The sequence below is a fragment of the Salvia splendens genome, chromosome 9 (assembly GCF_004379255.2).
Source record: "Salvia splendens isolate huo1 chromosome 9, SspV2, whole genome shotgun sequence".
Classification (NCBI taxonomy): Eukaryota; Viridiplantae; Streptophyta; class Magnoliopsida; order Lamiales; family Lamiaceae; genus Salvia; species Salvia splendens.
In genome coordinates, this window is record NC_056040.1 from 15,196,357 (window position 1) to 15,222,417 (window position 26,061).

Here is a 26,061-nt window from a genome sequence, read left to right on the forward strand (position 1 = left end):
TTTACAAAATATTAAATTATCAATTAGAAATATTAAATTAATCTAGTCAAATGTCATTTAATTTGGCATTGAATGTTAAAATAAACGATTCTGTCATAAATAGATCGAATTTGATCCATTTTTATTTATTCGGGACCTAATAATTCAAAAAATAATGTTTTGGACCAAAATCGTAAAATCGCTGTATGTTTAAGACTATTTTTTGGCCTTTATTCAATTTATCGCAACATATAGCAATCTGATCCTCTTCAAAAATAAGATCTTGAATTATCTCAAAATATTCACCTCAACAACCTAATTTCGAGGAACCTCAAATTCAACCGGAATTCTTCGTTTCAATGTCTCATCACGTGAGGTTTCTCTCTCTAATTTCACGTCGTTTTTTGCTTCTCCTGAATCCTGCGCCTCCCATTGATGCCCTGCTTCAAATTCTTTGCATTTATTCGCTTTTTCTTTTTTTTATTCTTTTCTTAAAGGTACACATTCTATGGAGTCTCTCTTTCTCTATCTTTTTTTTTGCTTTAATTAGCTGAAAAAAGCTAAGCAGCAGAGTGTTTGGTTTATATATATGTATCATATCATGTATATTCTATAGTTTTTTGGTTTTGCTGGATAAAATTTTGAGATTATTATTTTGTAATTAATTATTTAGTAGGGTTGATAGTTAGGAAAACATGGCTGTGGACAAAGAGTATTATGAAAAGCTGGGAGTTGGAGTTGATGCCTCTGATGAAGATATCAGCAAGGCTTACTACCAAAAGGTTTCCCTACAATAATATTTGAATATTTTTTATATATATCTATATTCATCTTTATCTAATCTTATCCTTTTTTATGGAGTAGTACATTTTTGTGATTATCACAGTTGTACTATCCATGTTTTTGTTAAGGGGTTAAAGGTTTTGAAGGTTTTTTTCTTTTTTTTATTCTCACATTAAGTTTGCTATTTCAAGATTTGGTTAATTGGCTAATTCTGATGCATATGCACAAATAGAGAGACCATGATAATCTTCATTTTGTCTTGAAAATATGATTAAAATGACCAATTCCAGACATTCTGATGTATGTTTATGATTGCAGTGTACTGGATATATCTATTCTTCTTGCTTTAAATATTGCGTTACTACTATTCTTCAGCTCTAACATATGGTTTGAATAGTATCTAATGATATAACATTGTTTTGTTTACTTTGGAACTTTTGGAGTTTGTTTCGATTTCTGACTTTTATTTTTTGTTCTTAGGCAAGAAATGTGCATCCTGATAAAGATCATGGAGATCCTGAGGCAGCAGCCAAAGATTTCAATGTAAGGGAACTGGCTTTTTCATTTATATTATACGTTTGGTCGTCTGATGTTGCATATAGTTTGACATGATGTGAACTTCTTCCAAAATCTACTGATATAAGCTGCCGAAGAAACATTTGGTATATGGCATTAGGATTTTGTTTGAGTGTCAACAAAGCCAATCTCAGAGCTAAAGGATTTCAAATATATATGCAATGTCAGTTTCAGTAAGTGTGTGTGTTTCTTCTTCGTATACCTGTCTTGCTGTTTCTGTTATATAAAGTGTGTTCCTTGTCGGAACAAATCGCATTGTAAGTAATTTCTGATTTGAGATTTTTAACCAAAATTGTATTCACAGCCTTTCATGATTTTCTTTATTTCTCTTTCTGTTATGGAACTTTTTTTGAGTTTAGTGTCATAGTGTGTCTTGGATTGGATGCGTATGATATTCTCGACATTCCCAACTTCTAGTTTGTTGCTTTTTCTTTATAGCTATGTTTCTTCTAAATAGGCACTGGGAGAGGCTTATCAGATACTAAGCAACCCTGTGCAACGTGAAGCATATGATAGATGTGGGAAAGATGGAGTAATGAAGTAAGTCTCTATATACTAATAAACATGTTTGAATTTTATTGAAGAAATTGAATCTTTGAAGTTTTTATGTTGTAACTGAAACTCCTTCTAAGATTCCTCGTTTCCAGTCCAGCTAACTCGTGACAGAGATAAATGTGTTAGAAATACAATGTAAATATTCTTGAGACCATACATAGAAACAACTTAAGATAAACATAGCTAAAACTTTTTTCAAAATCAGGAAATTTATAGAGTCAGATTTGATTAAATGAACCGTATCCAGCATTATTGGTTATGTTATGTAAGTATTTAGCCAGACCTTGTGCTTTAGCTCTTCTTCATACAAATTAAACATGAAATCAGTTCTTAACTTATGGTTTTTGATGTTAGGGACTCAATGGTTGAGCCTACAGTTCTATTTGGGATGATGTTTGGAAATGAGATGTTTGAGAATTATATCGGGCAGCTTAGATTGCTTTCTTTGACGCCTACTGAATTTGATCCAGATGAACCCCCCGAGGTTCAAAAACCCAAACTCGAGAAGATAATGAAGGTTTGCTTAGTCCTTTTTCTTAATTTGTGCAATCAATTTTCATTTTTCGTGTGGATGCTTAGCTGAGACATTTTCGTCTCTTCACATTAAGACAATGCAAGAGGAGAGGGAAGAGAAGCTCGTAAAGCTTCTTAAAGATCGCCTCGAGCCATACATCAAAGGCGAAAGGGATGCTTTTGTTGAAACAGCGAAATTGGAGTCCAAACGTCTCTGTCAAGCCGGTATGTCTTTTTTAGTTTATGGACGTGTTTTATTTTCAGAAGTGATTCACATCTATTAGCTGCAGATTACCACTTACAGCAAAATTGGACAATGATGCTATTTCACTCATTTAATTTCACTTTTTTAGCTTTTGGCAAGGTGCTGTTGCATACCATTGGATACATATACAGAAGGCAAGCTGCACGACAAATCGGGAAGGGGAAGCGCTACATGAAGGTCCCGTTTCTAGCAGAATGGGTGAGGGATAAACGACACACGAGAAATACACAATCTGCAGCAGCTCAAGGTGCCAATACTCATCAACTTCAAGTTTCACATTTCTGTTCATTTCTTTAGTATATGATGAGCTCTAGCTCTTATTCCCCTTTCGTTGTCTCAGCTGCTATTGCCTACATCCATCTACGCGAGGAATGGAAGAAGTGCAATGAGGAGCAGGTCAAGAACGAGAAGACGCTGAAAACAGCAGAAAACATCAAGGACGCGATCTTTGTTTCCTTCTGGCAAATGAACGTGGTGGATATTGAGACGACCTTGTCTCACGTAAGCCAAGCAGTAAGTTTCTTGCCCTCGTTGTATGTTAAAATCATTCCCAACTCTCAGTTATGGATTCTTTCCTTGTCTTGACTTTTGGAAATTGTGTACATCAGGTTCTCAGAGATAACAATGCTTCCAAGGATGTTCTGAGAAAACGGGCTCGTGCACTGAAAACATTTGGTAAAATTTTCCAAGTACGTTTCTAGTATCCCCGGTCTATCCTTATAAGTATTTAGGGAGTAATACTTTGTTGAAAATTATTTACCACTTGTTGTTCTCAAACTTATATGGAGTATATGTTTTTTTTTCAGGAGGAAGTTCTTTTCTCTGGTATATAGTGTAGAAAGGCAAGAAAATGTGACAGATGCATTAAAGATCTTCTGTTGGGATGGAGAGTGTTGTTATATAATATGTAGATGTGAAGTTAAGTGAATTTCCTAGCAACTATAGACAGGGAAAAAATAGTTATATTCTAGCATAGTTATTATGCATGTACAAGTGTTCTTTGAATTGCAATGCAATTTTCTCTCGCTTGATTCACAACATTTGTGTTTTCATTTGTTGGGCCTTATGTCAAATTTTGATGTTTTCAATTTAATTGATAAAAATACTTAAATAAAGATAATGTCTCCTATTTTATTTTCTTTTCTTTTCATTTACTATTATCTCTTTCTCCTACTTTATAATATTTTCAGTTTAATATATTAAAAAATATTTTTCTTGATTTTTATTATGAAGTGCTTATTAATTTATTATAAATAAAACTAATATCAAATGTTACTTTAACTTCGCAATTAACTTTTGGTATTTTAATAAATTTGAGCACTAAATTAATTAATAAGAAGTTAAAGTGATGCAAAACGTATAAAGAATGGATGGATTAGAGAGTAATTATAGAAATTTTAGTTTCCTACAAATGAAAATATATCTATTAATCAAAATCGGACTTCAAAACAATAAAACCTATATTTATAGGTGGTTAGGAAACACTCAAAAGAAATACAAAGAAAAAAAAAATAACTTCAGAATTATCTTTTTCGCCCTCAAAACGATGCTTGATGGCCAAATTTCATCGTAAACACCGTGCGATCTCACTCCATTCCGACACAATTTTCTGTATCGGCAATTTGGCGTCAACAACGTCGCCTACATAACGAACTCGATCTGCATCTTCAATTTGGATGGATAAACTCATAAACATGATATCATCTATGTTTAATGTTGGAAAATATATTTGACACTTAGTATCGTCTTGCTATAGGATGTTTATTGCTCTACTTATCAATGTACGGTAGAAAGTGGATTGTTGATAGGGAAGACGTCCATTTCACATACATTCATGTAGTGGATTTATATCATTTCCTATCAACAGAGGTGTGAGAATTCTCATAAATAAATTACAAAGATAGGCTGCTTTATCGATACATTGTCAATTCATTAACAATTTAATTCATATATCATCTATTAAAAGAAGAAATAAAGTTGGTTAGCAAAGAAAAAGTGATCTTAACACAACCAATAATTGTGAAATAATAAAGTTGGAGATAATGGAGGGTTTTATTAGGTCATGTATGGGATTACTTGGTTTTGAGGGGAGATGTCCAAACTTCGTAACACCACTTTTTTGTCAAAAAGAGAAAGAAAAGAAGTGAGTGATTATAATAAATAAATTGTACTTTGATTATTTAATTAAGAAGAGAGATAGTGCTTTGGATCTTTATTATCCACGATTGTCTTTTGGAGTGGCATTTGGTGGATTGTTTTTGTCTTCTTGAATGATTAATGAAACCCACTAATCTTCCAAGTCTTCCTCAAACCCTACCTAATTTATCCACAAACACCCGCTTGAAATGACACTTTTACCCCTTTTGATATTTTTCTAGTGGTACATATTTTAGCTTCTACTAATATACTATGTGTGTTGTGGTGTGGAAATAACTAATTAAGCTCCATAATTCAACAACATATTCTATGTGAACGAAGATAAGAGCAAAGCAAAGATGAATCTACGAAATTTTGTGTTTTGTGGAGGAATAAAGAAAGAAACTATCTTATTAAATATTTTAAATCAATGTATAATTTGTTAGAATGAGTGAGAATTTGGTTGAATTGAGAACATAATTTGGTTGGTATCCAAAATTTCATATTCTACTATTAAATGAGTGAGAATTTGGTAGTGTAGTGAGAAAATGAACTAATTTTGTGGAACGAATTGAAATAATAATAAAAAAAAGTTTTTAAGGACAGAGAAGATATGTATTATTCACTTAAATTTATAACAATATTTAAACAGACATGTAGTCATGTAAAGTAGTAATTGATTAACATCAACTCGGTCACCTGCATTTGCGTTAAGAGTTTCAATTTGTTTAGATGGAGATTTTAGAAATGGTTCATAAAATGAGCAAATAATGGGAAATTCTCTGTACAATATGCATGATTTTGTAAACTAAAATTACCCAAAGAATAATTCGATGAAATTAATCTGTAATTATCATATGATCAAATTTTTGCGTTAATGCATATTCAAATTTATCTCTTACTAGGAGTACTATATTTTTTCCTGCCGTTTGGATAATACTTGAACATGCCATGCATCAAACCTACAATTAACTTTAACAAAAGACATATAGGATTGATAAATTAATTACATTATTCGCCGATAGTGCACCTTTACAGTGTCCAATAATGCTTAATTACATTATATGAAGTTCACTGGTAAACTTCATATCCCATTTTAGACTTTTATTCCAATGATCGAGTTTACTATTACTATTTAAAAATTAAAATACTGTAATCTTCCTAAAAATACCCAATTACAAGATAATAACATCTATGCGGACCTAATACAAAACCATACATTTCAATTAGGACTTAACAACAGAAATTGAAAGGTAAATTAAATGGGCTAATTAAACTTTATAACATTCAAAACTGGAAAAAAAAATTGAGCGTTACACATAGCGTTGTCAAACCATAATACTCTCTGTTTGGATTAAAATAATTTATCTCTCCACTAACTGCTAATTAGACTTAGTGCCCCAACAACAACAAAATGCTGTCCCTCAACTTTATGCCTATTTTCTCCAATTTTAAATATCAAAAGGCTGAAGAATTGCTTCTTTAGAACATAATTCCAGTTTATCTGCGTTAAATATGATATAACGTACTGTTATGGAAGAATAAATTAATTAATCAATTCACTATTTCTATTGGTTTGCATTTAAATAGAGCAGCCAAAAGAGAAACTCCCCCTCTTCTCTGCACTAAGAGAAAAGAAACAGAAAAAAGTTTGTTGATGAAGAATTGAAGAAGAACAAAATGAGCTACAAGAAAATCAGCCTCCTTTTCCTCATCATTTCTGCACCTCTTTTTTCCACTTCTTTTGCAGGTAATTATTATCTATGCATTCATTTATTTTTTGTGTATACCAAATTATTCTCATTTCTCTACCATGCATGGATTGGATTTTTTGTTTTTCTGTGTTTTGATATTAATGTTGTTTGCTAAAAATATTTCATGCAGGCCGAGTTCGTAAGTCATTGGTGTCAAATGTAGTGAGCACAAGTTATGAGGTAATAATCTCTGAGGTTACTTTTAATTTTTAAATGAGTGGTAATATTTGATTACGTTTCTGATTTTGGAGAAATCAGTGACCCAAGATACAGAGAAAAAAGAGAGGGAAGAAGTGATTTCTGCAATTATGATTGGTTGAATAGTCCAAATCATTGAATTTTTATTCTTATGTAGGTTCCTTTAAAATGAAATCTCTTCTTATTTAGGACAAATGACAAATTAAAAGACGACAGAAACTTACCTAAATAATTTCTAAACTGATTGATGAAACGTTGACAAATTAATTTTTTGAAATTGGTTGAATTCTATCTTGGGATTGGTTCCAAATTTATCCTATTCTCTTGTCGACCTACTACGGCAGTATTTACTATATATACCACAATTTTACTACTCTATTAATTTCTTTCACGAATATGAGTGTATGACGTATATTATTGATCCAAATAACATTTCATTAAAAATTCAAATTTTAAAGAATTAATCACCCTAAAGTTGTAAATTAAATGTTATTAACTCTAATTAATATTGTACAAATAAATCAAAGCACTATAGATTGTAATTGAAGGAAAAGAGTTGAGACATGGGTGAAACACTTAAAAAATTATTATAGACATGTATGTGTTGATGCAGGATTTTTGGAGTGTAAAAAAATGGCAGGATTTGGAATCGTGGGAGGCAGTAAGGCACGACGAAGAGAGTGAAATTCATGGAAGAGTTCTAAAAGTGAAAACAAATGATTATGGAAGATATGATCCTGCGCCTTCTTTCGTTAAGCCTCCTTTCAAACTCATTCCCAACTAGTTCTAATATTCAAACTCATCTCCACTCTCCACCCACATCATCTTATAATGTCCTATGTAATGTGAATCTATATAGTTAGTGTGTCACAAATATATATATACTATATATAGTAATGATGAATCCCTTCTTGTCTTGTAAAATGTATGCCTACGCATGTACTTGTATCATGAATGTTGGGTTTTGTATGTTACTCTTTTCAATCTATAAAATACATGTGTGTGTAGAATGGTATATGAATGAAATTTTATAGGGGTATCATATTATTGGCCTACTCTTTTTTATTATGTATTTATATATGTGCCTACAATGATTCTCTATCACAAGTTAGGAAACCTTATAAGTTGAGTGACGATAAAGTGCAACTCTAAATAATTCAATATATATATATATATATATATATAGGGTCCTTGTTAGGTTGAGATTATTTAGCTAAATTGAGAAATGAGATGCAATATCAGCCACTAATCCACAAGATTAACTAAATGTCAACAGCTATCACATTATGTCAACACGGGGGTATAAGTGTCATTTCGTGTTTTAATGTGTCGGATTGTTGACATGGCTTGTATGTCTAGTTGACATGACTTATAATTGTTGTTGACATGGTTTCTATGTGCAGTTGACATGGTTGTACGTGTAATTGACATAGCTTGTAACACAGTTGACATGGCTTGTATGTGTAGTTGACACGATATGTACTGAAGTTGACATGACATGTATGTGCCGTTGACACGATATGCACCATAGTTGTCATAGTGTCACCGGCTTATATATCAAATGTCAACAACTTATAGTAAAATGTATCAGTTTGTATATCAAATGTCAACCGCTTGTCAAAAGCTTGTATATATTGTCAACAACTCAAAAACAATTATTGTAATTAAAAAATAACAACTATTTGACTTAATCTTCTCTAAGCATCATAGTATACAACTATGCAATAGCTTAATTGATAATTCCATAACAGAAACGGAGACAGAGTCGGAAGAGATTGACTCGCCGGAGGTGGAGCGGCTGAGGGAGGATCTGTTGGACGGAATCGACGAGGATTCTGATCTCTGCACTTCCATCCACGACCTCGACTCGTTCATGAAGAGTTTCGAGGAGGAAATCACTACATCTCCCACTTCTAGTCACGGATCCGGAGCGGCTGAGGAAAGAATCGTCGAATCGGCGTCAGATTGCGGCGAATCCGGAGAGGTTGAGGAAGGAATCGTCGAATTGGTGTCGGATTCCGGCGAATTGCGGCCGGATCTAGGCTATCTGCTCGAGGCGTCAGACGACGAGCTAGGGATTCCACCTCCAGCGGCGTCTCCGGCGAGGAAGGAGCTGGTGACGGGGTGAGGAGGAGCGCTGCCGTGATTTGAGGCGGAGCATCAGCGTGAAGGGTCGGAAAAGAGTGGGGGAGGAGATGAGCAGAAGGTGGAGGCGTAAGGGAAGAAGAATGGGAGGGGAGAAGTTAGTTTTCATTTGTTTTCAACTAAATTTACCATTATACCCTTTCATAATAAATTAATCTAAAAATATTTTTTTGTGGCAAAATCTGGACCACTCATTTAATAAAAATGAGTGGCTGATGTTGCATCTCATTTCTCAATTAGCCTAAAAAATCTCAATTGATCATGGACCTATATATATATATATATATGAATGAGTACTCATGTTCTTTAATTTCATTTGACTAGGAAATCAATCAACTTTGCTATTGAAATGTTAAGAATTACTTTAGATAGAACAAATATTAATTCTCAACTCTCAACTAGTGAATTCAGATCGCCTTTATATTAGTACTCCTTATTCTATTTTGCGTTTCGCTGTATACTGTATATCAAAGCACAATGTTATATTTGATTATATATCTGTATATAGGTATATGCATGATCAAAGAGCTGTATTAGTATGTAATATATGCAAATAGATATATAAATTAATTATTGTATGTATAAGAAGTATGCGTGGTTTTTACAATACTATGAGGAGAATATTTCTATATATGTGATCCGGTATTTAGATAAATGTGAGTTAGATTGGTAATAATTGACTTAGGTTATCATTGGTGTAGATAGAGATAGAGATAGAGATAGAGATAGAGATAGAGAGGTGTCACTAAAATAAAGAGATTTGTTTTACTTCAACAAGGCCTTCCACTATGAAAAGAAATAATTAAAAGAGATATAAAAAGTGTGCATGAGTTGGTCTAGTATTAGAGTGGTAATGTCTGAGACTAAATTTCCAAGTTCGAGTTTCGAGTCCATCGTGATGCAGCCTTTAAATTTATACTCATTTATCAATAGGAAATTACTTGTACAAATTTTAAATACTAGGAACTAGGAAGGAAACATTGCCGATTTCTTCAAACATTTTGCTCTGATAAAAGGACAAATTGAAGCTAAAGTAAAGCCTAAAAGAGACTGTTTGCATATTTGGTGTGTTATATCTTTCCCTTTCCCAAGTAAATTTCATAGTAAACACAGTAAAGAGTATACTAATAAGGCCTAGTAACAAAGACAATACTACTACTATAATCCACTAGAAAGGGAAAAAAAAACAGATTTCGTAATTCTTATTCTCGAAGACTTCCTATTTAAAGCCAATGCTTTTCTGACTCCAATTCCTTTCCCTATTCCTATTCCTATTCCTCTCTCTCATCAACGCTCCAAAAATTAAAGAGAGAGTTTCAAATGATCACATACCTTTTTCTTTGATTACTTCCTTTATCTTTCCCCTTTTCAGACACTTCCGCTTCTGCCTCAAATAGTCGGGCCAAACCTTCCTGAAATACGGCCTACAAATTGCAAAATGGGCCCGATTGAAAAGCCTTATTTTTTAGGACCACGAAATCTGTTTCAACTTTCAATAATTAATTACAACTGCCTTTGTTTTCTTTTTTTTGTTTTTTTCAGTATGTAAGGTTATAAAATTATGTATGGATTGATTGCGATTGTTCCTCTGAAATATGTAATGTTTTTTTAAATAATTTTGTTTTGTATTTATCTATCTATCGGTCTATATAGATTGTTTATCGTTTTCACCTAGGTTTGACATGTGTGTTTTGACGATCAATAAAAAAGAAACACAGTTTTGTACCAAAAGACACAAGTCACCTCTTTCGATTGGGTTTTAAATTTTATAATTATATGGTTCCTATATCATGATTAATTTGGCATTTTAATTTTCTAATGTATCATGTATGTATACAATCATTGTATGGGCATGTACATTACTGGATGTATAATAGTATGTATGATATAGGATTGATATGGCAATAGCGTGAAAAATAATTTGATCCAAGATAATTTCATGTTTCGAGTTCCATATATTTCAATTTTCATGAATGTTTCGAAGTCAATTAATAATTAATATTTTATAATAAAATAATTAGATAGACTAATACCCCCAATCAAATGTAGAAATTGACACCTTTTTTAGGATCCAAAATCTGACTCAAAATAAGAAATAAAAAATAGGATTATGATTTTTTTCTTAAAATCCTCTAACATAGAATTAATAAAGAATGAAGTATTAGAGAGTACAAACTTTGTCAAAATCATCTTTCCTAAAAAATCATCTAGAAAATTATTCGTTTAAGAGATAAGAAATCTACCAATCAACCTGTAAATCGTAAGGTGTTTATTTTTTAAACAAATCATTCACTGAAATACTAAATAGAGATCACTCACATTTTGTTTAATATATTTACGAAATCCTATAAAGCAAAAGCTTACAAACAACACGGACTATATTAATATAAAATACTAATACCTCCGTCCTTGAAAAATAGAAATTTTTGAAACAACATGAGTTTGAATGCACAATTAAAAAAATAAAAGAGAAAAATTTGTAAAATAAGAGAAAGAGGAAGGAAAATGGAAAAATAAGAGTGAGAAAGATAGTAGATTGTAGGATCCACGTCGAAAAGTAAAAAATTTTAAAAATTTCTATTTTTAAGAAACGATCAAAAATGAAAATAGTAGTACTAGTTTTTATTTTTAAGAGACGAAGTAGTATATATTTATAGATGAGCTATATTTTATAATTTAAAATAGAATAAAGTATTTTCGAGCTTGACCCGATAACTTATAATTTAGCTCCAACTAGACATTTGAATTTAACATAACTCAAATATGCCAAATTTGACTCAATTATTTGTACATTCTCTTTCTCATGGTGTATGAATATTGTTTCACAATTTTAATAATTTAAACACTCGAATGACTTTTGAGTCCGCTCAACTCACTCTTTTTATGTAGTTGTACTATAAATTTTAAAGATATTATTTATGTAATTCATAAATACATATATGTTGCATAAATCAACAAAAATATTGTCAACTCCTACGCGCACAAAAGGTCAAGAGTCAAAATGTACAACTTGACAGGCATAAAGTGCAACTCTACACAGCACAGAATCTTCCGCGAGCACCAAATTTATGAATTATTTTACCGACAATATATTACAGAAAAAAGAAAGATTAATAAATAATTCACAAAACTCCCAAAAAATAATAAAATACGCATGGGTCAGTTGCTTTCGGTGTTTGCACGCTTTCTTTAATCCGTAAATTTTTTTCATTTGCCGTTTGGAATGAAGCCTCCCCAACAACGGCGCCGTTAACCCCATGGAACTAAGACACTGCGCCAACTAACGCCGTCAAACAGATGTCCGTCTACTCGTTGCCTTCCTGAAAATAATAGCACTGTCGTTGAAGAGGTAGAATCAGAGCCCTTTTTCTCTCTCTACTTTCCACGTATTTCTTTCACCACACACACACGCACGCACAAATCTCATACATACATTACAATTACATACACACTGCCGTTTATATATTAATGACTTTTAACATACTCTGCAATCTGAATACAGCCTCCTCCTTTCGCCTCTTTCTCTAGGATTCCTCACTGGTGAAAGGGCACCGTTCGATCACGTAAGTTTGTTTATTTTATGCGAATTAATTTGCAACGAGCTATGTGGATTTGTTATTATTGCTATTTTATTTTATTTTGGGAGAATTAGGTTAATCGGAGATGGAAATTGGAAGTTTGTGGATTGGAAATTGTTAATAATGGTAAAATAGTTTAGAATTGGTTTTCAGTTGGATTCAGGAATGAGTTTCGGATCTCTGTTGACCTCCGCCAGTCTCGACTGTTCGTATTTGTAGGGTTTTTGCGAGTCTTCTTCCAAATATAGCTCTTAAAACTCGATCATAACTGCATCAGTTTTTCATTTATATTTATATTATTTGTATTATCCAATATATAGTTTAAATGTTCGATTTATTGTGGACTGTGTTACACGTTTTGTGTTCTGTGCGTGAATAGCTGATTACCAGTTTTTCGGAGTGTGAATTAGCAGGGGTGGATTACTAAAGTAAAGTGTATTCGGATTCTCGATTAGTTGAATGTTTACTCAGTTTATTGATGTGTTTACCTAAACCCTATTTGTTCTCGAAGTAAGGTTTTTGTACAGGCTTCTTCATTTATTTTGATTTCTAAAGTGTAGTATTTCATTCATTTACTATTTGGTTGAGATTATTTGATCTTAAAGTAAGGCTTTTGACTCTGGAAAGTATTTTACAACAGCCATGTGCACTTTGTGAGAATCTTGATTGGTAGTATAATTTGGTGAAGGCTTGTTGCACAGTAGTTCTACCTTTTACTCTTTCATTCTATGATAATCACATTGTCCGTAGTGATTTTCATTTTCTGCAAGGTGTAAACTGATTTGTCCTTTTCAATGATCTATTGAAATGGTATTCAATGTAGTTCATCTGTGTCTGTTAGCCTAAAGATAATTGAGATGTTCATGTTTTAATTATGGTTTTCTAAGCCCTAGTGTTTAGAGTAGGATTTATCATTTTGTTTCCTAAATCATTGGATGGATAGTTGATATTTTCTTTTTCTTTTACTGTTGCAGGTAATTTGTATCCTTCTGGTCCCATGCAAATAAATTTTATTTGGTCATCAATGTGAAAGGAAATCGATCACAATTATCACCTTTTATACCTATCTGTGAAGGAGAATGGGGGCTGCTTGCTGTGTTATTGCTAAGGACAGAACTATTACAGATGGATCACCTGGTGACTCGTTGCAGAGGCATATCCGCTATTCTCCAAACTGGAGCTTTCGATGGGATAATCGTGGGCGGGTAGCTGGGGAAGAGACACATGGGAATTGGCCCCATGATGGTGGTTGTCCCGATGATAGAATAGAAGTCAAATCTGGTACTACGGTTGAAACTGCATTTGCTTCTGAGGAGGGTAGTCCAATTGATAGTTTCCGATCGGTTGTGTGGCAAAAGTCCCCAATATCTGAAGGAAATGATGGAATTTTGAGACTTCCGTCATCTGGTAAATTGCTATATGGCACTTCCTGTCTTCCAACTATAACATTCTAAAAATATGAAATGGTGATTGAGAGAATTTTTTTTGACTGCTATTTTATGTGTGATTGAGATAGTATTCTTCCCAACTCCCATGGACGTAGTATATCTACTTTCCAGGTTAAGAACTATATTCTGAAAAAAGACTTGTATGTGCAACTCTTTAGGTAAAACTAAGAATTATCTTCAGCAATGGTAGTACCAACCAGAGAATCCTTCAATAAACAGTTCTCTAGTGAAGTAGAGAGAGATTGGATTTCTTGTATGGGAAAAATGAGTGCTGAGAGCTGGATAAGGAAGATAGAGGGTCATTATTTTCTATTAACAGAATCATCAAATGAATTAGAAAAATGGGATGTCTCGTAGGAGGAAGGCATGTTGAAGGCTGGATGATGAGGATGGAAGGATTGTTACTTTAGTGTAAAACATGTTTGCAATTATATGCTGTGGATCTTTCTTCGCCTTGCATAAGTTCAAGTTGCAATGAGATTGGAACTACCTACACATGAATATTATGGATGTTTAGTGTAACGGACTGGAAACTTTGTTTGCTAAATTTAGGATTCTCTTTGGGTGCCTTTTGTTCTAAGAAAAGGGTGGAGTTAAATTTGTGTACAGCATCCACTGCTGAGTGCTGAGATACCACATTCAGTAAATGTATAATGAGTTCCTTCATACTGTGTCATTAGCATTTAGCAGTAATGGTGCCCCCGTACTCAAAATAGAGTAAGGGCGTTATCACTCCAACTGCTACAGATTTGTATATCCCACAAAGTTTTCCCCCTTATGTATTTTCAGTTTTGTAAGCATTTCGCTGTTATCTGTGCTTGAGTATATAGGTATGTTAAAAAATGTTAATGTTGGGCTGTTTTGATACTATTTTATAATTGCTGAAGGATAGGATTAGTTGTTTTATTGAGATCCAAAACAATGAGCTTTTTATGTACAAAAACATTAAGCTTTTCTGGTTTGTGGGAGGGGGTGTCTCAGGCCACGTTGGGGATGTGATTTTCTGGTGTGCTGAACTCAGTCATACCTTAGTCATGGTAATTATTGCACTTGTAATAGGAGGCTTGCAGTAATTTTCAAACTTGAGAATGTTAAGCTGTGTTTGTTTGTGTGTCTATTAATATTTAGGTCTCAAACTATACAATTAACCATATATGGTTTTTATTATCTCAAGTTATATCATATTGATCCAATCATTTATGTTTCCTATAGGAGGCTCTCCTTGAATGCCAAGGCATATCTGGATAGCTCAGAACTTGATGAATTTGAACCATGAGACTTGTGCTTATTCTTTTACAGTGTGTTACAATAAATCTTCAACATTTCGCTTATAAATACAAAATGATATTAATGGATATACTTTTCAGACTGGAATTTTTTTTCATATACTTACACTTCTATGTATTCTTTTGCAGATCAAGCTATGCCACAGAATATTGTAGAGGTACGTGGAGGGCATAGAAAGTCCATATTTATTTTTTTGGTCCATTTGAACATGCCACTATGTAATGTGGAACTCCTCCGCAGCTAAACATAGTTTGTGTTTTGTCTTTTTCTTTGTTTGCTGTTCAGGTGAAGGGGTCAACAGACTCATTATCTGTATCATACCCATCACCAACAAAGCTATCCCCTTCAGTGCCTTCTGTTTCTTCAATGTCAGCTTCTCCTGTGTCCTACCAGAGCCACCTGCCTCCTCCGAGCTCGACTCCTTCAAGACGGCATCATAGATCTCCGGGATGTCGGTTATTACGGCAAGTATCTGATAGCAGAATTCCTGAGTACAAGTCGCCCACATTCTCAATATCTGAAGAGCCGTCTATATTTATGCCCCCTGGTTGGGGCAACGGATCATCTAGGAGTTCTAATGGCGGTTCTTCAGATAGTTGGTCAGTCCCTGCCTTCTCTGAGCTCATGAGTACTCGTAGGGAGAGGTGGTCTTTTGATAGCGAAATATCAGGCTTCAGCCGAGATAAAATTTCCAGAAGTGGTCGTGATTCAGGATCTTTTTGTTCTGATCTTCAAACTTGTGGCATTTGTACGAAGCTTTGTACCCAGAGATCCTCGTGGGGATGGAGCAATCAAACAATGGTATCCACCAATGAACTTTCTGTGGTTTCTGTTTTAAATTGTGGACATGTTTACCATGCTGAATGCTTGGAATCTATGACTCCTGAGATCAACAAGTATGACCCAGCTTGTCCAGTTTGTACTTTTGGGGAAAAACGGGTCTTGAAGATGTTGGAGAAGGCTTTGAAAGCGGAACTGGATTCAAAAGCAAGAAAACGCTCTAGGAAACGCGTTGTTGACAGTGATCTGAGTAGTGAAATTATGTTTGGTCGTCATAAAAGTGGTGAACTTGATGGAAGGGGTCTGAAGATGAGCTCAAGTTCTAGCATGAAGAGCTCAGCTGGAAAGCCTTTCTTGAAACGCCATTTCTCATTCGGCTCCAAAATAAGTAGATCGATGTCTGCAAATCAATCTGCACCTAGGAGGAGCTTTTTCTGGACAAGACCTAGCAAGGGCTGAGCTTCATCATGGATTTCCAATGTAAGTACCACTTTTCATCTCTCACAGAAAACAGGTTGCATTTCTTCATTTTAAATATCATATAATTTTCATCTCCTATGTATCATAAAACTTGCGTCCAACTTACCCCACCCCCGGGCATCCATATGTGAATTCAAGGCCATGTCTGGTGCACTTGTTTACAATTTTGATGGTGTTCGGCTGTTTTTGGATCTGAATAAGGATGCTGTCCATAAAAACTGTGAACAAAGCATACTTGTATTATTCAAAAAACATTGTTTTATGTGTAAAAAAAGCATAGTCGTAGAGAAAGCATAATCTTATGTGTATTATAAAGCACATGCCATTTGGAAAATAATGAATGAAGATCTGTGGACTAGATTTGATCCTTCTCCTTTGAATATATATATACAGTATATATTTCTGAGATGCATTACTTTGGCTTGCAGCAAATTCTCCATTGGACAGTCAGTAAGAAGATATTGGGATAGAAAGTGGTTGGCATCTTCACCAACATAGGATAGCTTCTGCAGACAGTGTAAAGAAGGTCGTTAAATACTAAGTGAAGTTTCCAATTCATCGTGATATAGAAAAAGGAGATTCTTATGAAAATGGATCATATGTTTGTTTGCTATTTTCGTCATATAATTTTAATATGTTTTTGTGTTTTGCCCCCTGTGCTCGAAGCATGACATCTCTTTTATAGTTTTTTGGAAATTTTGCACCATATATCTTGTCTTAACTACAGCTGCAATCTGCACCCATAATTGGTGATTGATTGGAATATGGATACGCGTATAGAAACTGAATTTACGTTCCTACCCATTGGTTAAGTTTCATTGGGCCAACTGGCCCGTAATTGAGCCGTTAACGTGCCCATTTAAACTCTGGGATATATACCCGATCACGACTACGAAATTATAGTAGGTTTATATTTTTTCTAAATATCGCCACTTGTATTTAATTATTTGACTATAATAATATACTTTTATGTAAATCATAATGGGCGTATGCCAAGGAAAATTGGGGGTAACAATAAAATTTTCAAACGCCTCGTTATTGATAAGCAGTTGATTTGTAAGGAGATTTAGAGTTATTGGCACATAACATCAAGCAGTGGAACGTAAGGATCTAATCTGATAACCTCATAAACCTTTTTTAAGAAAAAAAAATGCTAAAGCAAACAATTGTGTTCAAGATTCTGTTTATTAACAAGTTATGAATTCTTATTTACATTTTCTTCTATTTTATATGCTGATAATACTATTTAGAAAATAATCACTATGAACGATGCGTACGTATCCAAAAAGATGCATAAGGTAATTAGAGCCCTAATTTTCTTGAATGTGAAAGATACCATGCTACCCTTAAGCGCCACTTATTTCACAAAAAATAAGAGTATTATCCTGATTTTATACTTTTACCGCCAATTAAGTAAGTACTACTACAAAGATTCCATCATATTCCTACAATATCCAATACCATCACCATACAAAAAGCACACATTTCCATGGGTACAAACATTTTAAATATCAGCAAAAATCTTACGTGTCCCCATGTCTCTTACGTGGCAGCTTACAACGTCATGCAAATCCGCATCCAACACGTACGTGTGAAGATCTCATCAACATGCAGATACATACAACTCTTTCTTCTCTCTCAATATAACCCACTGCTCATCCAAATCATCAAATTCCCAAACACAGATAAAAACAAACCAAAAATTATCCTTTTTCTTACAAATTCCTCCTCCACTTTTCTAGCTCGACTTTAGCTGTGCGGATTTATCGGCCATCAATACATTATGGCGGATTTGCGCGACGAGCACGGCAACCCGATCCAGCTGGCGGACCAGTTTGGCAAACCGGTTCAGCTCACCGACGAGCACGGCAACCCCATGTACATTACCGGCGTCGCCACCACCCACGGCGCTGCCTCCGCCTTGCCCGACGTGCCTCCGGTTCCTGTGGCAGAGCCGCTTCACGCCCCACCACCGGAGCCGCAGCATCAGTCTCTGCAGGAGCAATTACCTCGCTCCGGCAGCTCCAGCTCTAGCTCTAGCTCGGTTAGTTCATTAAATTACAAGATTAATTGGATAATTGATTTGTTTAATCGATTTCCTGAAATTAAATCATTAGTACTACTTAGTAATTTTGAACCGCGTGGATTTTAACGCTTAATTAGTAAAATAAGAAAGAGATAAAAAAAAGTGATTAGAGTAATTGTTAGGGGAGAATGAGATCTCTATTAGAGAGGAAAAAGTGCTTATTGGAATAGATCTAATTTTAAGGGATTGTCTAAAATGGTAAAATTGGTATCTTAAGGGACGGATTACTAATTTGTAATGGATTAATTTGATTGTAGTCGGAGGATGATGGGCAAGGGGGGAGAAGGAAGAAGAAAGGGGTGAAAGAGAAGATAAAGGAGAGCTTTAGCGGAGGGAAGCATAAAGACGTGACACACGAGACGACGACGACGGAGAAAAAGGGTATAATGGAGAAGATCAAGGAGAAGCTCCCCGGTCACCACCACAATCCCTAAGGGAAGGGGAATCATTAAATAATAGTAGTGGGTAATAAATGGTGATATATGGTGTGACAAAGTATATACTCCATGTTGTTGTTTGGTTATGTTGGTTGTGTGATTATTTACATGTATGTTGGAGTTTGTTATGCACATGAAACCTTGTGGGATATTTGTTATGCATTCGTGTCTCACCTTTCACGATTCGGTTGTTGCGTGATTAATTAGTAAATTTGGTTTTTGTTTTATGGTACTTGTTAAGTATTTTATATGTAGCATAACCTATTCTTCGAAGAAGGGAGATATTTTTTTCTTTGAAATAAGGATTAATAACGGTTTATATTCGTTTACGCCCAACTTTTTATGAGTTTAAATAGAGGAGAGCATCATACTAATCAAGTTATGCTTTAATTATCTATGGCCAATTTGAAGTCGTGATCCAACAATAGAGGAGAGAATATATGTTGTGCGTACCAAGAATGGATCTTTGGGTATTCCAAGATTATTAATCTTAATGCGAGTGAACAATACGCCAAAGTGAGTGGTACGCATATCTTAATCAATGTAATGAGATGATTTTAGAGTCCAACAACTTACTCTAGACAGAAAATACTTGATTTTTGTTTTAGATGTTATTTAAATCAACATGTTTTAGAATTCTCTAGCTAGCAGAGTATCAATAGATTTATCTAAATATAATTTTATATAAATTCACCATATATAGATATTATAAAATTTATATAGAAAAAATTAGATTTATAATATGTAAATGAATAACATAGAAAATTCTAGAATGTAAAAAATATGCTTCTACGCGTCGCGACGCGTTGCAGCTCGCCGTCCCGCCCTGTCCCGTCCTGCGCCCGCGTCCCGCGTCCCATGTCGCCGAGACAAGCGACGGGCCGTCTCGCCACGCGCCTAGGCGACGTGGCGTGACCCGGCGTCGTGCGTGACGCCCACTAGCCGGCCCGCGAGTGGGCATCGTCACGTGCTGACGCAATAAATCAATTTTTTTTTAAAAAAATCGAATTTTAAAAAAAATACTTTTTATTTATAAAAATTGTTTTTATATTTAAAAATAATTTTACAAATAAATAAATACAAGAAATTCGTAATAGTCCACATATATTTGATGGGCTTGCGAATTTATGAAACTCATTCTTGGTTGCTTCTCTTTTATAGAGACAACCTTGAATGTTTTATGTTTCACTTTCGATGTGGGACAACGTCATTCTTGGTTGCTTCTCTTTTATAGAGACAACCGTGAATATTTTATGTTCCACTTTCGATGTGGGAAAAAGTCATTCTTGGTTGTTTCTCTTTTATAGAGACATCCTTGAATATTTTATGTTTCACTTTCGATGTGGGACAAAATCATTCTTGGATGTCTCTATAAACATAAAACATTCAAGGATGTCCATATAAAATTGTATTTTAAATTATGTCATTTTTATTTTTTTAAGATTTTAATTATGTTTTTTTTAAAAAAATTTAAGTTGTATTTTTATTTTATGCTGTAATGTTATTTTAATTTTAATGAAGTGTGTTTGTTTTAATTGAATTGGGTTGGAAAAAAAAATTAAAAAATGAAATTGAATGAATAGTAATTAAGGGACGGAATAAGGGACGGTTAAGGGACGGAGCGTTGCAGGTTCCGTCCCTTAGTTAAGGGATGGAGGAATAAAGTATAGTGGGGCCCTCAAATAGTAGTCAAATAGTAGTTAAGGGACGGTATAGAGACAGCGTAGTGGATGACCTTATATAATATCCGTTGGGTTTTGTGTATTGAAGTTGGTCTAAATTATCAAATATTCTAAATTATTTAATTACCATATTGCTCTCTTAGATACAAATGGTATGGTGTTTGGTGTTATTCAACAATATGGTTTGTAATATGAAACTTGGTTAAAGACCATGTTTGAACATATATAGACAGTATGGAGTATATTAGTAATTTAGCGGTTTATTATAAATACATTGATGAAGACGATATTTTTTTCGAGTCAGGACGTGGAGATCGCTACAAGTGTTGTCCGGGGTCTGGAGGTTGAAGCTTTCGAGTGTGGTCCGGTTTCTTATAAATACATTGATAAAGACGATACTTTTCTTCGAGTCAGGATGTGGAGATCGCTACAAGTGTTGTCCGGGGTCTGAAGGTTGAAGCTTTCGAGTCCTGTGTAAAATTGTATCAGATACATATTTCCATAAAGGCTAAAGGGTAAGTATGTCTTTTTCAAAGGTCAAGTGTGGCTATAAAAGTTAAAGTAAAAGATTAATTATGGAGATGGATAGTATAAAGACTAGAATATACAACTAGATGGCAGTATCGCATGATTCGCATGCAATGGCGACGACTACGGTGTGCTGGAGCACGAGAAGAAGAGTATAATGGAGAAGATCAAGAAGAAGTTTTCCGGCCGGCCACCACCACAATCTATTGATATTGTTGTGTTAAGACAATCTCACAAACTATTTTCTCATATTTTCTTCGTTCCTTATAAATAGACTTTGGGGACTACATGAATTTAGGGGTGTGCATTCGGGTTTCGGTTCGGTTTTTTGCCAAAACCGAACAAAAACCGAATTTAGTTCAAAATCCAAACCGAACCGAACCTGAAAAACTGAAAAACCGAAACCAAACTTAAAAAATCGAAAAACCCGAACAAAACCGAAAAACCTGAAAAAAATAAATATAATATAAATATATATTTATATATGTGTATTTTATTTTTTTTATATATACTAATATAATATTTATATATATAATAAAATTAATAATACTTATAATATACTCCCTCCGTCCTGCACTACTTGCACTTATTTCCTTTCTGAGCGTCCCAAGTTATTTGCACTCTTTCCATTTTTAGTAACAATTTATACCTACAGCCGTAATTGTTGACTTTGTCTATCACTTATTCCTTAATCTCCGTGCCCAAAAGGAAAGGTGCAAGTAGTGCGGGACGGAGGGAGTATATTATATAGTAGAATATATTAAAAGAATATATATATATATTATATATAATATAATATATTAAATTAATAGAATATATATATATAATTCGGTTTTTCGGTTTTTCGGTTTTTTCTTCGCCCGAACCGAAAAACCGAAATTTTTTTATTTTTAAACCGAACCGAACCGAAAAACTGAACAAAACCGAACCGAATTTCAAAATTTCGGTTTGGTTCGGTTCGGATATTCGGTTTTCGGTTTTTTTGCTCACCCCTACATGAATTATACTGAGAAATTTGTAAATGAGAGAGAGAATTAGTTGAAGTAGTATTAATAGTGTAATGTTTGGTGAAAATTCTAAAAATAGAAGTAGACTAATTTTGGTGAACAAGCTAAAATGGCAAAACGAAACTACTTTTTTGAACAAGTGGAATAATAATTTTCTAAAATGATTTTTACAGATCAATTAAGTAAAATTATACTAGTGTTAAATTTTTATTAATAAATTAATATTTTCTCATAAAAAGTTTTAGGTGCCAAATATTTATTTTTTCCCTTTAACTAAAACTATATTTTTTTATTTAAATTAATAGATCATTAAAATAAATGCAACCATATTAGGAATTTTATTGTATACTTTTCTTTTCTATTTTATTATTATTGTACACATTTTAATCAGTCTATATAATTGGAACGAGGTATTATAACAATATTAAAAGTATATTCAAAAGTCAAAACTAGTAAGAATACACTAATAATAATAAATAATGTATGATGGTGTTCGGTTTGCAAGATAAAATAATACCAAGATACAATCTAGGATTGAGTTGTTAGATTATTTTAGTTATAGGGGGTTAGCTATGACTAATTATCCCATGATTATCCATCTAGGATTGAGTTGTGAGGTTGAATCCCAAGAACCGAACACACTACAAATTTAATCCTGGATATAATCTTACAAACCGAACACCCCTATATATACTGTATATAGAACATATCATAATCCGGCGATCATATTCCATTGATTTTTTTGTTACGAAATACTACTCTAGTAGTTTTGACATTTTAACACAGAGATAATGCCATTTAAATCAACTTTTAGACAACTTATGTTCAATTACATAAATTTTAAAATTTGAATATAAAATCACAACCATTTAATTTTTCGCAATAGTCCCGTGATATGATATTAATATAATTAAATTAAATCAAATATAATATGACTGCAAAACAAATTTATTTTTGACAAAATTGCTTCATTATTTCTTTTGAGTTTTAGAGCATCTCTAATAGCGGCGAGCACACCGGCTAGCCGATTCTTGGCGCTCGCCGGTCCGCTCGCCGAACCATTGCAGCCGGCGAGCGCACGCAGATTCCCGAGCGCTCGGCGATGCGCTCGCCGATCTCCTGGCCGCCATTACAGGCGCTAGATTCCCGAGCGCTTGTTTTAACGAGTTTTCTCTCTATCATAATTTCTGTACAAGATCAACAACGTGAAATGGAGCACAACAACGAGCCTACTCCAGGGACGAGCGGGTCTCAAACTCCTACGGTACCCGCGGGAGGTGGATGGGGTCTGATGCCCGGGTACTACTACCCTTGGCAGCAGATGATGCCCGGGGTGGCATCCGGGGGTGGTATGCCAGGATGGCAGGGGATGCCGGGGGGTCCAGGCGGGCAGGGGGGACCGGGGATGCAACCCCCTATGCCGATGATGCCGGGGTGGACACCCGGGATGCAGATGACGCCAGGGTACCCAGGGATGCAGGGGACGCGGGGGGGGGGGGGGGACAACGTCTATCGCCCCAGTCTTGATTTTGCTACTGCTGCTTCGCACACATCGACCCCAGCGGAGACGTAGTTCACTGGGTTTGAGACCTTCTCCTTAGAGGAGTTGGGACTAGATCTCGGGGATGCGAACACTCCCGTTCACACGGGGAGAGTAGGGCAGGGTCGGGGCGCGCCCAAGAAGAAGAAGGGGAAGAGGGTGGTCGGCGAGTCGTCGCAGCCAGCTGGTGACGACAGCTCGGCACGGAGGAAGTGGACGGAAGCAGAGAACGTCGCGCTGTCCAAGGCGTGGGTGAGTGTTTGTGATGATCCCCTCGCCTCGAACAATCAGAGGATCATCAACTTGTGGGCTAAGATAGCAGCAGCCTACAAGGCATTTTACCCGGAGGGGAGGCCACGCAGCGGGGAGGAGTGCCGGAAGGGGTGGGACCGAATCCGGCAAGGGGTCTCCTGATTTTCGGGCTTGTACACTAACGCCCTCCGAATGCAGTCCAGTGTCCAAACTGACGAGGACTGCAGGAGGATGGCGGAGAAAGAGTTCCCGGTGCCCGGGCTTTACAAGGAGTTCACCTACTGGAACTGCTACCTGGTGCTAATGGACTCCAAGATGTTTCGGGCAGGAGTCGATACTGGCTGGCCGAAGAAGCAGCACCTGAACTATACCGGTGATTACGCTGGCGGCAGCAGCGACGGTTCCCACGACCTCCCCGAAGATGCGCAGGAGACGCCGTCCCCTCCCGCGTTTACTCGCCGCACTCGCCCGGTTGGTCAAAAGCGGGCGCAACGAGCTCGTTAGAGGTCCGAGGAGGTCCAGTCGCCATCCCCCACTGTTGGCAGCCCGACAGCCGACCTCGTCTTCTTGGCGCGTCAACAAACGCGGGCTCAGATGTACAAGGTCATATCTGACTGGAAGAATGCCACTGACCCTGAGGAGAAGAGTTTTTTTCACGCACTGCTTGTGAGTATGCGAGCCGATTTGACTGCCGCCGCGGCACAGGTGGGGGGCTAAGACGCGGGCTCAGATGCCGCAGATTTGGGGGTCCCGGATAGCGGCGATAAGGGCGACGATGGCGACGACGACGGCGAGGCGGGGGGCTCGTGCGTGGAGTATGAGTTTTTTTTAAATTAATGTACTTTTTTTGTTAATGTACTTTTTTTAATTAATGTACTTTTAAAAATTTTAATATTATTATTGAATTTTCCCGTATATGTGTAGTAAATTTAATTCCGTATTTTGTGGGATTGTTAATTATTTGTTTAAATAATTTTGTTTATTGTGGCTGGGCTATTTGCTTGTCCAGTTGCTTGTCCTGATGATGTGGCAGGAGAAATTTTAGGGCTGATGATATGGCAGAAAGAGTTTGTGGCTGGACTATGACTGACTATTCTTATTGGAGATGCTCTTAGAGCATCCACAATAGCGCCTAGTGCACCGCCTAGCCGAGCGCCGGCGCTAGGCGGTCTATTGCAACCGCCCAGCCATTTCCGGATTTAAAAACCGCCTAGCGCTCGGCGGTCCCGAGCGCTAGGCGGTGCGCTGGGCGATCCGCTCGGCGCTATTGCAGCGTCCGGATCGCCTAGCGCACCGCCTAGCACGATTTTTTTTGAAACACTATATATACGCGCTTTGCACGTCATTTTCATTCGCACCACTTGTTTTAACGAGTACTCTCTCTATCTTAATTTCTGTACAAGATCAACACCTAGAAATGAGTAACGCCGGTGGTAGTAGTGGTGGGGATGCTGAGGAGTACGAGCGTTTAATGAACGAAGCGCTAGAGGCCTATACGAACCGTGAGATTGATCAATGGATGCAGAGGGCCTTGCAGTCGACGGTACCTCGACCTTGCCCAGTGGTACACCGCCGAGCGGTGATTGATCGTGATCACGTAGCTGCACATCAGCGCCTATACGAAGACTACTTCGCACAGGAGCCGCGGTTCAACGCCAACCTTTTCAGGCGCCGTTTTAGGATGAGCAGGTCCCTGTTTATGCGTATTGTTAGCGATTTGGAGCAACAATATCTGTATTTCCGCTTCAGGCACGATGCGTCTGGCAGACCCGGCCACACACCTATTCAAAAGTGCACTGCGGTCATCCGACAATTGGCCTACGGAGGCGCGGCAGACATGTGGGACGAGTACCTCCACATCGGTGAGACGACTGCCCTGGAATGTATGAAGTATTTCTGTCAGGGCGTGATTGAAGTATTCAGTGATCAGTACCTTCGAAGCCCTATCCCCGAAGACTGCCAGGATCTGATGCAGATGCACGGGGAGAAGCATGGGTTCCCGGGAATGTTAGGCAGTATAGATTGTATGCATTGGGAGTGGAAGAACTATCC

General features: G+C 36.0%; 4 protein-coding genes across 7 annotated transcripts; all 4 read left to right on the forward strand.

The window, feature by feature from the left end:
• The first annotated feature begins 240 nt into the window (after window positions 1-240).
• Window positions 241-3,706, forward strand: LOC121748782 (chaperone protein dnaJ 10-like). 4 transcript variants are annotated; one of them, XM_042143297.1, is made up of 10 exons: window positions 296-350; window positions 665-761; window positions 1,243-1,305; window positions 1,796-1,878; window positions 2,248-2,410; window positions 2,502-2,631; window positions 2,760-2,918; window positions 3,012-3,184; window positions 3,280-3,360; window positions 3,478-3,706. In XM_042143297.1, the coding sequence occupies exons 2-10, from the start codon at window positions 675-677 to the stop codon at window positions 3,502-3,504; spliced, it is 966 nt and encodes a 321-aa protein (XP_041999231.1). In that variant the 5' UTR covers window positions 296-350; window positions 665-674; the 3' UTR covers window positions 3,505-3,706. The 4 variants fall into 4 exon arrangements, with proteins under 4 accessions (XP_041999233.1, XP_041999230.1, XP_041999231.1 ...); XM_042143298.1 differs by having other exon boundaries at window positions 335-350; window positions 653-761; XM_042143299.1 differs by lacking the exon at window positions 665-761 and having other exon boundaries at window positions 241-350.
• A 2,683-nt stretch (window positions 3,707-6,389) lies between these two features.
• Window positions 6,390-7,774, forward strand: LOC121747411 (protein CASPARIAN STRIP INTEGRITY FACTOR 1-like). The gene is made up of 3 exons (XM_042141446.1): window positions 6,390-6,557; window positions 6,692-6,741; window positions 7,373-7,774. Exons 1-3 carry the CDS (start codon window positions 6,488-6,490, stop codon window positions 7,541-7,543), a joined length of 291 nt encoding a protein of 96 aa, XP_041997380.1. The 5' UTR covers window positions 6,390-6,487; the 3' UTR covers window positions 7,544-7,774.
• Window positions 7,775-12,265: 4,491 nt separating this feature from the next.
• On the forward strand, window positions 12,266-17,125 carry LOC121748966. The gene is made up of 5 exons (XM_042143561.1): window positions 12,266-12,467; window positions 13,457-13,889; window positions 15,346-15,374; window positions 15,503-16,477; window positions 16,906-17,125. The coding sequence occupies exons 2-4, from the start codon at window positions 13,562-13,564 to the stop codon at window positions 16,454-16,456; spliced, it is 1,311 nt and encodes a 436-aa protein (XP_041999495.1). The 5' UTR covers window positions 12,266-12,467; window positions 13,457-13,561; the 3' UTR covers window positions 16,457-16,477; window positions 16,906-17,125.
• Window positions 17,126-18,172: 1,047 nt separating this feature from the next.
• LOC121747746 (late embryogenesis abundant protein-like) lies at window positions 18,173-19,160 on the forward strand. Its single transcript, XM_042141844.1, has 2 exons — window positions 18,173-18,521; window positions 18,821-19,160. The coding sequence occupies exons 1-2, from the start codon at window positions 18,261-18,263 to the stop codon at window positions 18,995-18,997; spliced, it is 438 nt and encodes a 145-aa protein (XP_041997778.1). The 5' UTR covers window positions 18,173-18,260; the 3' UTR covers window positions 18,998-19,160.
• Window positions 19,161-26,061: the final 6,901 nt, after the last annotated feature.

Coding starts and splice junctions, on each gene's coding strand:
- LOC121748782 (XM_042143296.1), top strand. CDS start 339: ATGTCTCATCACGTGAGGTTTCTCTCTCTAATTTCACGTCGTTTTTTG. Junction 1,879..2,247: donor GGGAAAGATGGAGTAATGAA/GTAAGTCTCTAT, acceptor TTTTGATGTTAG/GGACTCAATGGTTGAGCCTA. Junction 3,185..3,279: donor TGTCTCACGTAAGCCAAGCA/GTAAGTTTCTTG, acceptor TGTGTACATCAG/GTTCTCAGAGATAACAATGC.
- LOC121747411 (XM_042141446.1), top strand. CDS start 6,488: ATGAGCTACAAGAAAATCAGCCTCCTTTTCCTCATCATTTCTGCACCT. Junction 6,558..6,691: donor TTTTTCCACTTCTTTTGCAG/GTAATTATTATC, acceptor TATTTCATGCAG/GCCGAGTTCGTAAGTCATTG. Junction 6,742..7,372: donor TAGTGAGCACAAGTTATGAG/GTAATAATCTCT, acceptor GTGTTGATGCAG/GATTTTTGGAGTGTAAAAAA.
- LOC121748966 (XM_042143561.1), top strand. CDS start 13,562: ATGGGGGCTGCTTGCTGTGTTATTGCTAAGGACAGAACTATTACAGAT. Junction 13,890..15,345: donor TTTGAGACTTCCGTCATCTG/GTAAATTGCTAT, acceptor ATTCTTTTGCAG/ATCAAGCTATGCCACAGAAT. Junction 15,375..15,502: donor TGCCACAGAATATTGTAGAG/GTACGTGGAGGG, acceptor TTTGCTGTTCAG/GTGAAGGGGTCAACAGACTC.
- LOC121747746 (XM_042141844.1), top strand. CDS start 18,261: ATGGCGGATTTGCGCGACGAGCACGGCAACCCGATCCAGCTGGCGGAC. Junction 18,522..18,820: donor CCAGCTCTAGCTCTAGCTCG/GTTAGTTCATTA, acceptor ATTTGATTGTAG/TCGGAGGATGATGGGCAAGG.